This window comes from Alligator mississippiensis, chromosome 4 (genome assembly GCF_030867095.1).
Source record: "Alligator mississippiensis isolate rAllMis1 chromosome 4, rAllMis1, whole genome shotgun sequence".
Lineage (NCBI taxonomy): Eukaryota > Metazoa > Chordata > Crocodylia > Alligatoridae > Alligator > Alligator mississippiensis.
In genome coordinates, this window is record NC_081827.1 from 193,633 (window position 1) to 207,357 (window position 13,725).

Consider the following 13,725-nt stretch of genomic DNA (forward strand, 5'->3'; position numbering starts at 1 on the left):
CCAAGGTAATCATAGAATCATAGAAGTCGGGTCGGAAGGGACCTTGTAGATCTTCAAGTCCGACCCCCTGCCTGGGCAGGAGGAAAACGGGGCTCAAATAACCCCAGCCAGGTAGGCATCAAGCCGCTTCTTAAAGACCCCCAGGGTAGGAGCCAGCACCACTTCCCTTGGAAGTTGGTTCCAGATCCTAGCTGCCCTGACTGTGAAGTAGTTCTTACGGATGTCTAATCTAAACCTACTCTCCAACAACTTCTGGCCGTTATTCCTTGTTATCCTGGGGGTCTCCCCCAAGCCTTTCTGGTCCCCTCTAGTGAGTTTATAGATGGTCACAAGGTCCCCCCTCAGCCTTCTCTTGTGAAGGCAGGTGGAGAGGAGGAGACGGACAGCTCCTGAAGAGAATCTGGCTACCCTTCTGCCCAGCCCTGTGGGAGCATGGCTGGGCTGATTGCCCTGGGCTGCCAAACCAGGCTTTGCCACTGCCAGGGAAAGCCAGTGGGGAGCTCCCCACATGCAGGAAACCCTCTGCCCAGGGGAAGATACAATAGCCGTCCTTCCCACTCCTGGTTTGGGGGGTGGGCAGAGAGGGTCTTGAGGCATGTCAGGTGGGACAGGGAGAGGAGTGCTGAAGCAGAATTCCATCCTGCCTGGCTCCAAGGGAGCTGCCATTTGTGGCACCAGTCAGGGCTGTCACCAGGGAGGTAGCAGCTCATGCTGCAGGACAGCAACCTTTGGCTGCTAAGGCTGAGATCTGTTTAACCTTCGCCACTTCAGGGAGACACAATGAGATGCCTCTCCTAGGGTGGCCATCACAGAGGACAATCTAGTTGTCCTCTGTCCTCTATTGATATGAAATTAGATGCCTTTATATCCTCTACTTTTCTCTTCAAGAAAGGCATCGGGTTTCGTATCTTCGTATCAATAGAGGACAGAGTAGTAGAAAACCAGGATGTCCTCTATGATGGCCACCCTAGCCTCTCCTTAGTCCAGGTCCAGGACACTGATACAAAGACAGGAGTGATTGAACTGTAGGCTATGCCAGATTGTCAATGAGCAGCACAACCTCTGAAGGCAGCTCCAGGTTTTCAGGTGTCTCTGCAGATAAGCATCCAATTTACTCTTGAAGGTGTTCAATGTAGGTGCTTGAACCACCTCCGATGGCAGGCTGTTCCAGACCTTGGGGGCTCGGACAGTAAAGAAATTCTTCCTTATGTCCAACCTGAAATGGTCTTGTAGTAGTTTTTATAACCGTTTGACATCGTCATCCCTTGGGGCACTCTGGTGAACAAACGTTCCCCCAGATACTGGTGATCATCCCTGATAAACTTATAGGTGGCCACCAGATCACCCCTGAGCCTGCGCTTTTCCAGGCTAAAGAGCCCCATAGCTCTCAGCCTGTCATTGTAAGGTCTGTTTTCCTGACCTCTGATCATGCGCGTGGCTCTTCTCTGCACTCTCTCAAGCTTCTCCACAACCTTTTTGAATTGTGGGGCCCAAAACTGGACGCAGTACTCCAGCTGTGGCCTCACCAAGGCCGGGTACAAGGGGAGAATGACATCCTGGGATTTGCTTGAGAAGCATCTGTGGATGCAAGCCAGCGTTTTGGTCACTTTACTAGCTGCAGCATTGCATTGAAGGCTCATGTTCATCTTGTGGTCAGTGATGACCCCCAAATCTCTTTCTTCCTTAGTGCTAGCCAGCATAGCACTGCCGAGCCTATAAGGATGCTGTGGGTTTTTCCTCCCAAGGTGGAGATCCTTGCATTTTTCAGTGTTAAACCCCATCAGGTTCTTGTCTGCCCATTTGCTGAGCCTGTCCAAGTCAGCCTGGATTGCCCTCCTGTCTTCAGGTGTGGATGCTTTGCCCCAAAGTTTAGTGTCATTGGCGAACTGGGCCAGTCCGCTTCTGACTCCAATGTCCACATCACTGATGAAAATGTTGAACAATATGGGTCCAAGGACAGAGCCTTGGGGGACTCCACTGGTCACAGGGCACCATGATGATTGACTTCCATCAATGACCACCCTCTGGGTCTGACCATGGAGCCAATTCCCCAGCCAGCGGATCGTGGTGGACCCAAGGCCACAATTGGCCAGTTTTGCCAAGAGGTGATCATGGGATACCAGATCAAAGGCTTTTTTGAAGTCAAAATATATAACATCAGTCTCTTCTCCCTTGTCCAGGTGATAGGTCACCTGGTCGTAAAAGGAAATGAGATTGGTCAAGCAAGACCTACCCACAACAAACCTGTGCTGGCTATCCCTTAAGATGTTGGCGTCGGCCAGTCCATTAAGGATGGCCTCTTTAATAAACTTTTCTAAGACCTTCCCTGGGATAGAAGTCAGGCTGATGGGCCTATAGTTAGCCGGATCCACTTTCCTCCCTTTCTTGAAGATAAGCACCACATTGGCCTTCTTCCAGTCTTCGGGCACGACACCAGAGCGCCAAGAGTTTTCAAAGATCCGTGCCAGAGGCTGAGCTATGATGCTCGCCAGCTCCTCGAGTACCCTGGGGTGAAGATTGTCAGGCCCGGCTGATTAGAAGGTATCCAGCCTCTCAAGGTGTTCCTTCACAAGGTCAGCATTGATGGAGGGCAGGGGATCTCTCTCACCCGGACCTCCCTGTCCCATAGTGGGCATGGGCGTCCCATGGGACTGATGAAAGATTGACGCAAAGTACTTGTTTAATAGGTTGGCTTTTTCCTGGGCGTCAGTAGTCAGTTGTCTCATCTGGTTTAGCAGGAGTCCAACATTGCCATTGCTTTTCCTCCAGCTCCTCACATATCTGAAAAAGGACTTTTTATTGTCCTTGATGCTCAAAGCTAGTTGGAGTTCAGTTGCAGCCTTGGCTGCGGAGTGATCCTCCCACAAGATGTCTGGGTAGTTGAAGTCACCCATGACAACCATGGTCCTGGAGCATGTGGTCTCAGCCAGTTCCCAAGCGAACTCCTGGTCAAGCTCTTGACTTTGGGTGGGAGGTCTGTAGTAGACTCCCACCATTGTGTCCCCTGTGCCGTGTTCCCCACAGATTTTAGCCCAGAGGGTCTCCAGTCGTCCACCCTGGTCACTAACATTAGCTTGCAGGGACACGTAGCTCTCCTTAACATAGAGAGCTACATCCCTGCCCCTTTTATCTACTCGATCTCTCCTGTACAAGGAAGGTATAGCCGTCTATACCTGTGGTCCAGTCATGGGTGGAGTCCCACCAGGTCTCCATGATCCCTATGACGTTGTAATTTCCCTATGACGTCGTAATTATTTGTGTTAAGCAGGAGGACAAGTTCCTCCTGCTTATTCCCCAAGCTCCTGGCATTAGTGTACAGGCGGGCAAGCGTCCCCTTGGGGGCTCTTGCCTTGCCCACAGATGGTACCAGGGCTGAGGCAGGGGTGGGCTCCCTTAAGTGCCTTGGCCTGCTGGCTTTGCAAGGGTTGCTCAGCGGGCCAGCAGTGGCGGTAGTGCCCCCGTCCCCCAGCAGGCTTAGTTTAAAGCCCAGTGGAGCAGATCAGCCAGTCTGGCTGAGAAGAGCCTCCTCCCCAGCGGAGAGAGGTGGAGGCTGCAGGTTAAAACTCAGGGTAAATTACTCTAGTGTTCATGGCCTCTCTCTGTTCCCTGGGTGATTTTAGCCAGCTGGACCAGCTGCTGTTACCTGAGCAAAATAAGCCCTTCTTTCAAGGCATGAGCTATCTCCGCAGTATCCCACAGTCCTCAGGATGTAAACTAATTTCCTTTTACTGACTAAAAGCCAGATCTCAGTGGACAGTTAATGCCTTCATAGCATGTGTGACTGGTGCCACCTTAGTCACAGGGGGCACAAGGCCCCCCCCCCGGTGACCAGTCAGCGACGGGTCTCTCTCCACGGCCAATCGCACCAACCAGAAAGTGGCTGCAGCTCTCCGGGAAGTGGCCGCAGCACTTCATCTGGTGCTCCCACTCCCTGGCTTAGCCTCATGGGAGGCGGGGGGGCACTGGCACTCCCACCTGCCCCCCCTGCCCATCGCCTCAGCGGAGAGTGCGGCCTGTCAGGGAGTGCACCAGTGCTCTCAGGGAGTGCATGTGCAGCCCCATGCACCCCTACTCATCACCACTGCTTCATAAGGTAGCCAGGCCTTCCCCATGCACCTGCCCTGTAGCCACACCCAGAGCTCAGCCACAGGAACAATCAACACCATCCTATTCAATCTTTGCATCTCCCCCATGCATTGGTTAGATCAGCACAAGGCCATTACCAGGGCCACCCACTCCATAATGCTGAGCAGGAATCCACAGCAAAAGCACAGGTGGTGCCTAGGGAGGCACCAAGTTAGAGGATCCCACACAACAATTAGGGTCTGGTACATATGTAACAGCTGCAAAGGCTTTCTTGGCTGAAAGCTGAGTGGGTGAGCTGTGCCTAAGAACTTTGCAAGAAAGGTGGCCAAAAGTTTGCAGAGGGTGAAATATCTTTTCCAAATGGAGGGTATGCTGTGCACAATGCATACTTTTTACTGAAGCATTTGAATTGTGACCAGAACCCCCATTGCAAACCCCAGGCTCTGATTGACTACTATGGAGCCATAAAAAGCCGAGGGAGAGAAAAGGAGTGGGAGAGAAGCCAGATATGAACAACGCCAGTCTGAAGAGAGGGGCAGACTCCCCCCCCTGGAGGAAGTGGAGCTGAGGCTTGCTGGGGAGTAGACTTCAGGACAGAGGAGAGTCTGAGTCATCCCAGGAGAAGTTGATTCCCCACCCTAGTGGGAGCTGTGCAAGCAGGGACACAGGTACCCAGGGAAAGAGTGGGAAGGGTTGGTAAGCTAACTGGGAGCTGGAAGAAGCTGCATGGTCAGGGACCTGCAGAGGGAAGTCCTCTGTTTGGGCTGGAAAGGCTTGTACTGCAGGAACAGAGACCTGCAGAGGGAATCCTCTGTCTGCATGTGGAGGTGATTGGAGGGGAGAGAGAACAGGCTGTGAGAATCCCAAATCTGCATGGGTGTGCAAGAGGACACGTAACCCCTAGTTACCTAGTAACCCCTAGTGTTTGGAGGAGGTGTAGTTTTCGGAAGGAAATTAAAAGTTTCCCCACCATAACCCAGGGTGATTTACCTCTGATCACACTCCCCTTCCGATACCAATAAATAGCAGCACAGCTTTAACTATGATTCACCACTAGATGACAGAGGCGAGGCTTCTGCTGCTCTGGGGAAGGTACTCTGGGGAAGGTAAACTCTTTCCTCTTTCTTGCAGGGGTATAGGTTGTAGCCGTGTTGGTCTAAGGACATATACAGACAAGGTTCCTTGGGTGAATCTGATATCTTTTATTAGACCAACCCAAATGGTTGGAGAATAGTTATTAAGCAAGCTTTTGGGTTCAAAAACCCTTCGTCAGGCTAAGGAAGTTTCAGCAGTTGGTGTGTGCTCTTCCTGGATGGGATGAAAAGTAAAGAAGCCAGCGGCTGAGCTGGTATGTGTACAAGACAGGTAGTCAGTGAAAATGTAGATTGAGGAGTCAATGGGTGAGAGACAGGCAAGGGGGGGGCAGGGGGAGAGAGAGAGAAGGGGGATGAAAGTGGAGAGATACCTGGGGAGTCAGATGTCAGGGAGGGGTTTTTTTACCCCTTTTTGCATCATTGTACCCAGCAGCGACTGGATGCAGAGCAGTGTACCCTCGACTGCCGAGCTGAGGGGTGGGGATGGCAAATGGCTGGATGTGGAGCGATGGCAGCCACCACATGTGAGCTTCCCCCACTCTCCATGTCTGCCTGGGCGGGCGGCACCTGCATAACAGCACAGGATGCTGCATGGTAATGCTCCTTCCCCGCCCACCTGTGTGTACCCTTAGGGCCTTCTCAAGTACCCCTGGGGGTACGCATACCCCCAGTTGACAACCCCTGGTCTAAGGCATTACCTCGCCCTGCCTTCATACCAACATAACTACCCACCTTCATGCTCATGAAACATGCATGTCATCAGGAGGCGCTACTTCACTGTCAGGACTGCTAGGATCTGGAACCAACTTCCAAGAGAAGTGGTGTTGGCTCCTACCTTGGGGGTCTTTAAGAGGAGGCTGGACGAACACCTTGCTGGGGTCGTTTGACCCCAGTACTCTTTCCTGCCATGGCAGGGGGTTGGACTTGAAGATGTGCTCAGGTCCCTTCCAACCTGACTAACTATGACACTATGTGCCCAGCACCCGAGTGCAGAGCCACAGTTCTAGTTTCTCTCTCTGGCTCCATAATGCATTTCCAGTAGAGAGGCAGGCGAGAACACCCACAATGCTGCCCTGTTCTAGTCCCAAGGGCCCCTGTCAGATCTGGATGTGCAGATGCTGCTACCACCTCCATGCAGCCAGCCAGCCTGTCCGGCTTCAGCAGTGCTGGCAAATCACCAAACACTGCTGCAATGGGGCACAGGCCAGAGCAATACAGTCCCTGAAGGTGCCTGGGGAGCTGGCTAGTCCTCAGAGTCTTCTTTGTGGATAGAAATTCCCTCCCACTGACTGTGTCTAATGTGAGCAATGCAAACCACACCGTCTCCTCTGTTTTCCGTGTTGAAAAGACACTGCAGCCTGTTGTTGTCATAGTTCCTATCCCTCGACTCAGAACAATTTGTTCCTTGTAAACCAGTTGTCTGCAGTTTATTTCAATTGACCTATGGCATCAAAAGAACTCTCCATACCTGTGTTTTTGAGTCCCCTCTCTTGGCATCACCCACATCGCTTTGAACTGTAATGAAACCTGAACCCATCATTAACTTGCCCCCAGTCTCAGCTTCCCAGGTGTGCAGGCCGGGCCCTGATCCCGCCCTCGTCGGCGGTGATTCATATCCCACTCTGGCCGCCATGAGCTAGCCGGGGGCGAGCCGGGGTCGAACCAGACCCGTCTTCGGTGCACGCGGGCTGTGGCTAGCAGCCCGGGCACGTGGGGCGGGAGAGAACCGCAGGGCGGTTTAGCGCACGCGAGTTAGAATTAGTTTCGGAGGCGTAATGGTTGATTGAAAAGATTATTTACTTACACCGAAGATGGCATTGGTGTAGGCTGGACAGGTTTCCAGGCACAGCTCCCGCTTGAGCCCTCGTTGGAGGACTCTGACAAATTAATTGCTCCCACAGAGTTTGCTAGGCTCCGTGGGTCCGGTTAAGTTGTATTCGAAAAGTTTCCCCGGAGCTATTTAGGCTCCGCGGCTCCGATAAGTTTTCCCCGGAGTTTGCTAGGCTCCGCAGGGTCCGAAGTTACAGGAAAGGGATACGTCTAGGATTGCGCTCGGCGACGGGGAGAGGCGAGAAGCGAAAGCTCCGTAGACCCGGTTCTATTGCCTCTCTTGCCTGCTTAGGAGAGGCGTGCTGGGTCCGCGAGGGTCCGCAGCGCTTGGAGATCTTCACACAGAATCTCTCTCGTCCTCCCTCCTCCAACTTGGGCGGAAGCTACCCAAGCCTTACGTACGGCTAGCAAGCCAATTGCTAGCTGCCACGTGTGCCTATATTAGAAATGGGCCAATAACATGGCGTAAATCCTAATACAAATGGCGGGAACTTCTTTACAGCGTGTATCACTACGATGCAAGAAAGAGATGCACAGTGCAAAGAAAGCGACAAATTGGCGGGAAATAATTTAGCGGTGCTGAAGCACACACACAAACAAAAAATCACAACTTTGGGTTGTGACACCAGGCACCATGAACAAATTCTAGAAGTTCTAGACTACCCTGGCCTGCGATGTGGCATGTTTCCTAGTGCCCATCTCTGTCTGAGACCAGCTGGGTGGCTACTTGTGAATCCTCTCCACTGCACCTTGATCTTAAAGCTGCATGGCTTGAGGCAGAGTCTGCCAGCCCCCATGAATGGCACAGACCCTCCTGTGCATACTAATGGCATTTTATAGACTAACACAGGCACGTAGGCACTCGGGCTATCATAGGAGAGACCATAATAGCATCTAAGTTGGCTGCTGCCTAAGAAAGCTCATGCACTTCTGAACAAGTTAGTCTGTAAGGTGCCACCCTGCCTTGCCATCTGCCTGGCTTCAGACCAACATCACGGCAGCTCTGCACACGCTAAGTCCAGGCTCACTCTTATGCATCTGCATGGCTCTAGACAAGCAGTTCCAAGCCTTGACCTTTCAGCATGGCATTTCCTGAGCTGGAGACGGGCTTTTTCTGCACACTGATGATGCCTGGCCCTGGCCTGGTTCCTGCTCATGCCGCTACCCTCCACTGTGGTGCTGCTGCTGATTCTACTGCATTTACAAACCAGGGCATGTGCCTCTCCTAAGTGGTCAGCACCATCATGGCCCCATTCCCTGCTCCCCCCCCGCCCAGTTCCCAGTGTCAGACCCCCTGGGCAAGCCCACCCTGCTTATGCCCACAGGGCTTCGAGCTGGATGGGCTGGACAGCATGTCTAGATGGAGGGCCGCTCTAGCAGAGGTTTCCTCTCAGAGGCCCTCTGGGTACAGTACATCCAAAGGCTGCTTGAAACCCTTGGGTGAAGCCTCCCACTCTCATTTTCTGTCTTGTTCCCCTTCCTCTTCATCACTCCATGTAGGATTCCCTTGAGAAGTCTCAGCACTTAGATGATTCTTAATCTGATTATCATTATCATCATTGTCATCATCATCACCATCAGTTTCTTTATTATTATCTAGGTTTATAATATGGGTTCAAGTGATGTCACAGTTCCACCAAGTCATGGGTGACTGAGACAAATGCCTTATAAAATCAGAGCACAGCTGTCTTGTGTGGTAACTTTGCAACCTCATAAAAAACATAGAATCTCATCGCATCATAGAGAAGTCAGGCTGGAAGGAACCCCCTTCTAGTCTCATTCTAGTGCAACCCCCTGCCTAAGGCAGGATCATCACTATCCAAACCATCCTATATAAATCTATTGTCTAGCTTCTTAGCAAAACTACAGGCAACCCTGTCACAACCACAAGACATGACACCCTACCCAGCCAAGTTTTTCTGACAAGACTTTTGTTCCGTAGAGCACCTTAGACTTATACATGACCATTCCTTAAATCGGTATTGTTTGCATCCCCTATCGGCATTTCCCACGGTCAGTGCCAAGCTAACTAACCTGTGCTTACTCACGCCATCATGCTTTTTTCATGTACTTTAAACAGCAGCTTTTTCCAATCCTTTGGAGTTTCCCCTGTGTTACAAAGGGGCTTAAAAGCCAGTATCCTTGTCTGGCTCTTATATGGTTTCCAGGTGCACATTATCTGCTTCTGCTGAGAATATTAATATTCTCCTCCAGTTATTGTGTCATTGTTGCTGCAGAATAGGAATGCATCTCCCTACCATTTCTGTGCTGCAGAACAGAGAGAGCTGCTGAATGCTTCTCTCTTTGTGCATGGCTAACAGCTCTACAGCTGTGGGGAATACAGAAACATCTGTTTCTATGTTACTGTGGAAGAGCAGCCTGGCCCAGCTCACCTCTCACTCTGTGCAGCTCCCTGCATGGTTTGAAGTAGATGATTCCTTCCCAGGGCTGGAGTATTGGCTTGCTTGTCACCCTTGCAGGTGTCCTGGCCAGTAAGAACGAATTATGGAGGACTGGCCATATGTGATGGAGGTCCTTGGAGCAGGAATGTAGAACCAGCAATTGCGCACAAGGAGAACATGTCAAACCAGCTTGACTGCAGTGGAACCCAACACCTTGGCTGTGAAAGAATTGTTACCAATAAGGCTGGCAGTATGGGGAAGGACAAGATCTGGGCGCTGTGGGACAGATTATGTTGCAAGATAGATGCAGGGACCACTTTGGCTTTGATGGGGTAATGTAGGCATCTGAAACAACTGCATTCCTGTGTTTAATTGCTGCCAGCTCATTTGGGGCAGCTGCTTGTGGGCCCTGCATATGTCTGCTGGCCTCACAGCTCCCAGAGGGCACAGGCTGCAGCTGGGGTGAGGTTCGTGCACTCATTGCAAGAGCCATGTGGAGAAATGCTGAGGCATCAGAGACCCCCATCCTTGGTAAGCATTACCACAGGACTCAGTCCCACACAGAGTGGGGCCCTGTGTCCAGCCCCTGGAGGGTCCCTTCCAGAAGGGTTGCTGTAGAGAGGTCTGGGACACAGCACACATCCTGTAGATCCAGCACATGAACCAGTTGCAGGGTCTGCCTTTCCTGCTGGGTTCAGAGTTGGGCTTGGATCTGGAGAGCAAATATTGCTGGCACCACAAGGATCCAGGAGTTCCCACGTCCTGCATTGCTCTGAAGCTGGGGGTGGATCCTGAGAGCCTCTTTTTTTTCAGGGAATGGCTGGAATAGGCTGGGCTTTTGTGACGCTGTGACAGACTAGTTTCCAAGGTGTTCGGGGTATAGGAGGGGCTGCCAGGAGGACCCTGACAAGGCACCAGTCATCTTTCAGGCAGCATCAGAGACCCAGGAGGGCCCCAATCTCCCTGAAAGTTTAATGCGCACTAAAGGCATCATCTGCAAGTGCCCCAGGGAGGGTACACTTGCCCCTTCCCTTACTTCAGCCCCAATGGGAGCGATTCCCCACATCTGCTTGGGTTGCCAATGTCCCTTGTGCCTGCTGAGACCACATATTTCTGGTCCCCCCAGAGAGTCCTGGCTCCACCTGGATCTGCCCTAGGCACAGCAAGATCCCCTGCACCATTACCGCCAACGTGGGAGCCCAGCTTGTCTCTTGGGCTGAGCCCCAGCCCACTACAGCTGCATCTGCTGCCCTGCCCCTGACACTGGGAAAGAACCAGACACACTCTGGAGATGTGGCCTTTACAGACCGTGGTTCATGCTTCCCTTCTCCCATCTCAGAGAGGCAGCTGCCCAGGGGACAGCCTGTGGGGGCATTGGGGGGTGTGTGTGTTGGGGGGGTGCAGGTAGGTGCTCCAGGGAGGGCCAGTCCATGTTCTGTGGGGGGGCAGAACCTGCACTTGTTCCCAGTGGGGAGATAGGGGGGAGCCAGAGCACTGCCTGCTCTGCCCCAACCCCGATATACTACACCCTCTAACAGGAAGGGGGTGTGTGTGCACATGCAAGGGTCTGTATTTGCACATAAGCCTATACACTCTGGCATATAATAAGTTGAACTCCTTATTGAGACATCTCACTGCCTGTGCCCTTGTTCTGGGAATGCCCCACAGAATTGCCGCTCCTGACAAATGGGCAATGGAGAGGCATTCAGCCACGTGGCATTGCATGCACAATGACTCACAGGTGCAATGAAGGTAGTGGGGGAGCCCCAAAGGGCTTGAAGCACAAGGCCAGGCAAGTTGCCCTCGCCAGCAGCCAGAAGCACCTAGCACCAGTGCTAGGGCCCAGGGCAGGGCCCAAGGAGCCTGAAGGGATAGTGGTGAAGGTGGGGGCAGGGGGGAAGTGACACACAAAAAGCCCAGCACACCCCACCTGGCACAGCCCAACCTGACAGAAATCCTGCCCTGCTCTAGTTTCCACTCTCCTCTGAGTGGGCAGCAGCCCTTCCCAGGCCTGGGTCATCACTGGTTGAGGCAGCAGGAACCGCAGGTGTGCAGGGCAGGCAGCAGCTATGGGAGGGGCAGGAGCTGCAGGTGTGTGGGAGCTGTAGGGGGAGGAGGTGGATTCATCTTTCTCTGCCGCACTGTGCCAGTTTAGCAGAGGGCTCCATTTCCCTGTTCAGTCTTCCCCGCCCCTGCTCCTGCCCCTGCCAGGCTATAAGCCCCCCCCACAGCAGGTAGTGTCTGTCACAAGCTGAACACAGATCCTTGTTGCTCTGGACCAGACGGACAGGTGAGTCCTTGCCCTTACTCCCTGCCCCTGCCCCAGGTGCTGGGTCCTTTGGGGGTGCCTCTTCCTGTGATAGGGCAAGACCAGTTCTGAGTCTCCTCAACCATGAATCAGTCTTTCTGCCCCGCTTCCCCACAGCACTGCACCTAGCACCATGACCCTATGGACTGGTGCATCCTCTCTGTAGGCTTTGCCAGAGAGGAGAGGAACCCTGAGGCTGCAGGTGACAAGGTCCTTGGAACCAGCCAAGGAAATGGGCCCTGCAGCTCCCTGCTCCCAGGGGTTGGGTGGGGCTGGTGGATGGGCTGAGCAGGGCCAGGTGCTGGAGCAGATAGTCCCAGGTCTGCAGTTCTTCTCTCAGTGAAACAGCCTGAGAGGGAAGGACTGGTCCAGGGGGCTTGCAGCCCCTCTCCCCTCGTTTGTTTTCTCCCAGGGTAAGGAGATGGGGACCACGGCCCGCCTTTGCTTCTGCCTCCTCGGCTGCCTGGCTTTGAGCCCCTGGCTGGAAGGTGAGTCCCTGACCAGCTCCCTCCAAGGACCTGGGCCCGAGGCCTCTGTCTGTGCCAGGAAGCGAGTTCATGTCACCTGGGTCCCGCCTCCTGCCCCTGGGCATCTCCCCGAGGTTCTCTCCCGCCGTGCCTCCCCCCGGCCCCAGGATGGCGCCCCCTGCGCCTGGTGCCGAGCCGGGCCGGGCCGAGACCCCCCACCCATCTCAGCTACAGGGGGTCGCCAGCACCCCCCACCCCCCAGCGCCGCCCGGTCCGTGCGAGCGCACCGCCAGACCCTACCGGTTCCCCCTGCTCCCGCTCCTACCCCGCAGGCGCCGCGCCAGAGGTGGAGTCCTGCCCCCGGGGCTGGCTCTTCTACCGCGGCAACTGCTACGGACTCTTTCTCCAGCCGCTGCCCTGGGCAGAGGCGGAGGTGAGGTGGGGCACAGTGGCGCGGGGGTGCGGGGTGAGCCGGGGGAGGTGGAGCCGGGCGCTAACCCCGGACCGGCCCCGGTTCAGGCCCGCGACACGCCCCGCATCCCCGCGGGCCGTCAGCGCAGGCCGCTCCCTGCCCTTGCCTCACCCCGTCTGCGGCTCGTCCGCCGCGGGGAGCCTCAGCCCGGGTTTTGGGCGCCGGTGTCGCGCAGGCGGAGTGCCGCAGTTACGGCCCCGGGACGCACCTGGCCTGGGTGCGGAGCGCGGTGGAGAGCGGAATGCTGGCCATCCACGTCTCGCAACGGATGCCCGCGGGTGGTGTCTGGATCGGGCTCCACCGCCCGCCGCAGGTGAGCGCCCGGCGGCGCCTACCCGGGTCCGAGTGGCTGCGGGAGGGCCGCAGTGGAAGTGCCGCTGTGCCCTGCAGCCGCTCTGCGGCCTGCGCCCCACCCTGGTTGCCCTTGTGCTCCGAGCTGACGGGCCCCTCTCCGCAGGGAGGAGGCTGGACGTGGACGGGAGACACTGGCTTCAGCTTCAGCTCCTGGGAGCCGGGGGAGCCGGGCCGCTCGCGGCCGGGAGCGGGGAAACTCTGTGCGCTGATGTGGAGCGGCACCGGTGAGCTGCGCGGCCGGGCCGGGGCGAGACTGGCTCAGAGCCGGGGACCCGTGCGCTCCCGGGCGGGTACGGGCTGCGAGCAGGTGTAGAGGGCGAAGCCAGCTGCAGGGCAGAGCCGCGCGGCCGGGGCGAGTGGAGTGGGAAGGACAGGACCGGCTCCGGCCGCGGAGCTAACGCCCTTGTTCCCGCAGCGTTCCTGAAGTGGAAGGCAGAGCACTGCGCGGCCGAGAGCGCCTTTCTGTGCCAGTGCCGGCAGCCGCAGTGCCCGGCCTGAGCCCGTCCTGCCCCGGCCACCGCCTTCGAGCCGACCCCGCTGCCCCCAGCCTGTCTCCCCCCTCCCGGCGGTGCAGCAGCACCTCCCCGCCCCGCCGCGCCCCGCCCCCGGGGCTAGCGATGATAAAGTTCCTGAAGCAGCCGGTCCCACGCATCTCTTCTCCCGCCGCGCCCCACTCCCGGGCAACACCTCCTGCCGCAGCCGCACGGCTACC

General features: G+C 55.4%; 2 protein-coding genes across 4 annotated transcripts in view; both read left to right on the forward strand.

Moving 5' to 3' along the window:
* The window catches only part of LOC132249835 (uncharacterized), a 25,406-nt gene extending 13,269 nt beyond the window's left edge, over positions 1 to 12,137 (forward strand). The window contains exons 2-3 of the mRNA XM_059725484.1: positions 10,539 to 10,793; positions 12,133 to 12,137. Of these exons, the coding sequence (XP_059581467.1) occupies positions 10,539 to 10,793; positions 12,133 to 12,137 (260 nt within the window). The remainder of the gene's footprint in view (positions 1 to 10,538; positions 10,794 to 12,132) is intronic.
* Positions 10,845 to 13,650, forward strand: LOC109281067 (C-type lectin lectoxin-Thr1). 3 transcript variants are annotated; one of them, XM_019479165.2, is made up of 5 exons: positions 10,845 to 12,208; positions 12,520 to 12,620; positions 12,835 to 12,972; positions 13,117 to 13,237; positions 13,429 to 13,650. In XM_019479165.2, the coding sequence occupies exons 1-5, from the start codon at positions 12,142 to 12,144 to the stop codon at positions 13,509 to 13,511; spliced, it is 510 nt and encodes a 169-aa protein (XP_019334710.1). In that variant the 5' UTR covers positions 10,845 to 12,141; the 3' UTR covers positions 13,512 to 13,650. The 3 variants fall into 3 exon arrangements, with proteins under 3 accessions (XP_019334710.1, XP_059581557.1, XP_059581556.1); XM_059725574.1 differs by having other exon boundaries at positions 10,845 to 11,702; positions 12,133 to 12,208; positions 13,117 to 13,497; XM_059725573.1 differs by having other exon boundaries at positions 13,117 to 13,497.
* The last annotated feature ends 75 nt before the right edge of the window (positions 13,651 to 13,725 follow it).

Coding starts and splice junctions, on each gene's coding strand:
- LOC109281067 (XM_059725573.1), top strand. CDS start 12,142: ATGGGGACCACGGCCCGCCTTTGCTTCTGCCTCCTCGGCTGCCTGGCT. Junction 12,209..12,519: donor TTTGAGCCCCTGGCTGGAAG/GTGAGTCCCTGA, acceptor CCTACCCCGCAG/GCGCCGCGCCAGAGGTGGAG. Junction 12,973..13,116: donor GGCTCCACCGCCCGCCGCAG/GTGAGCGCCCGG, acceptor CCCTCTCCGCAG/GGAGGAGGCTGGACGTGGAC.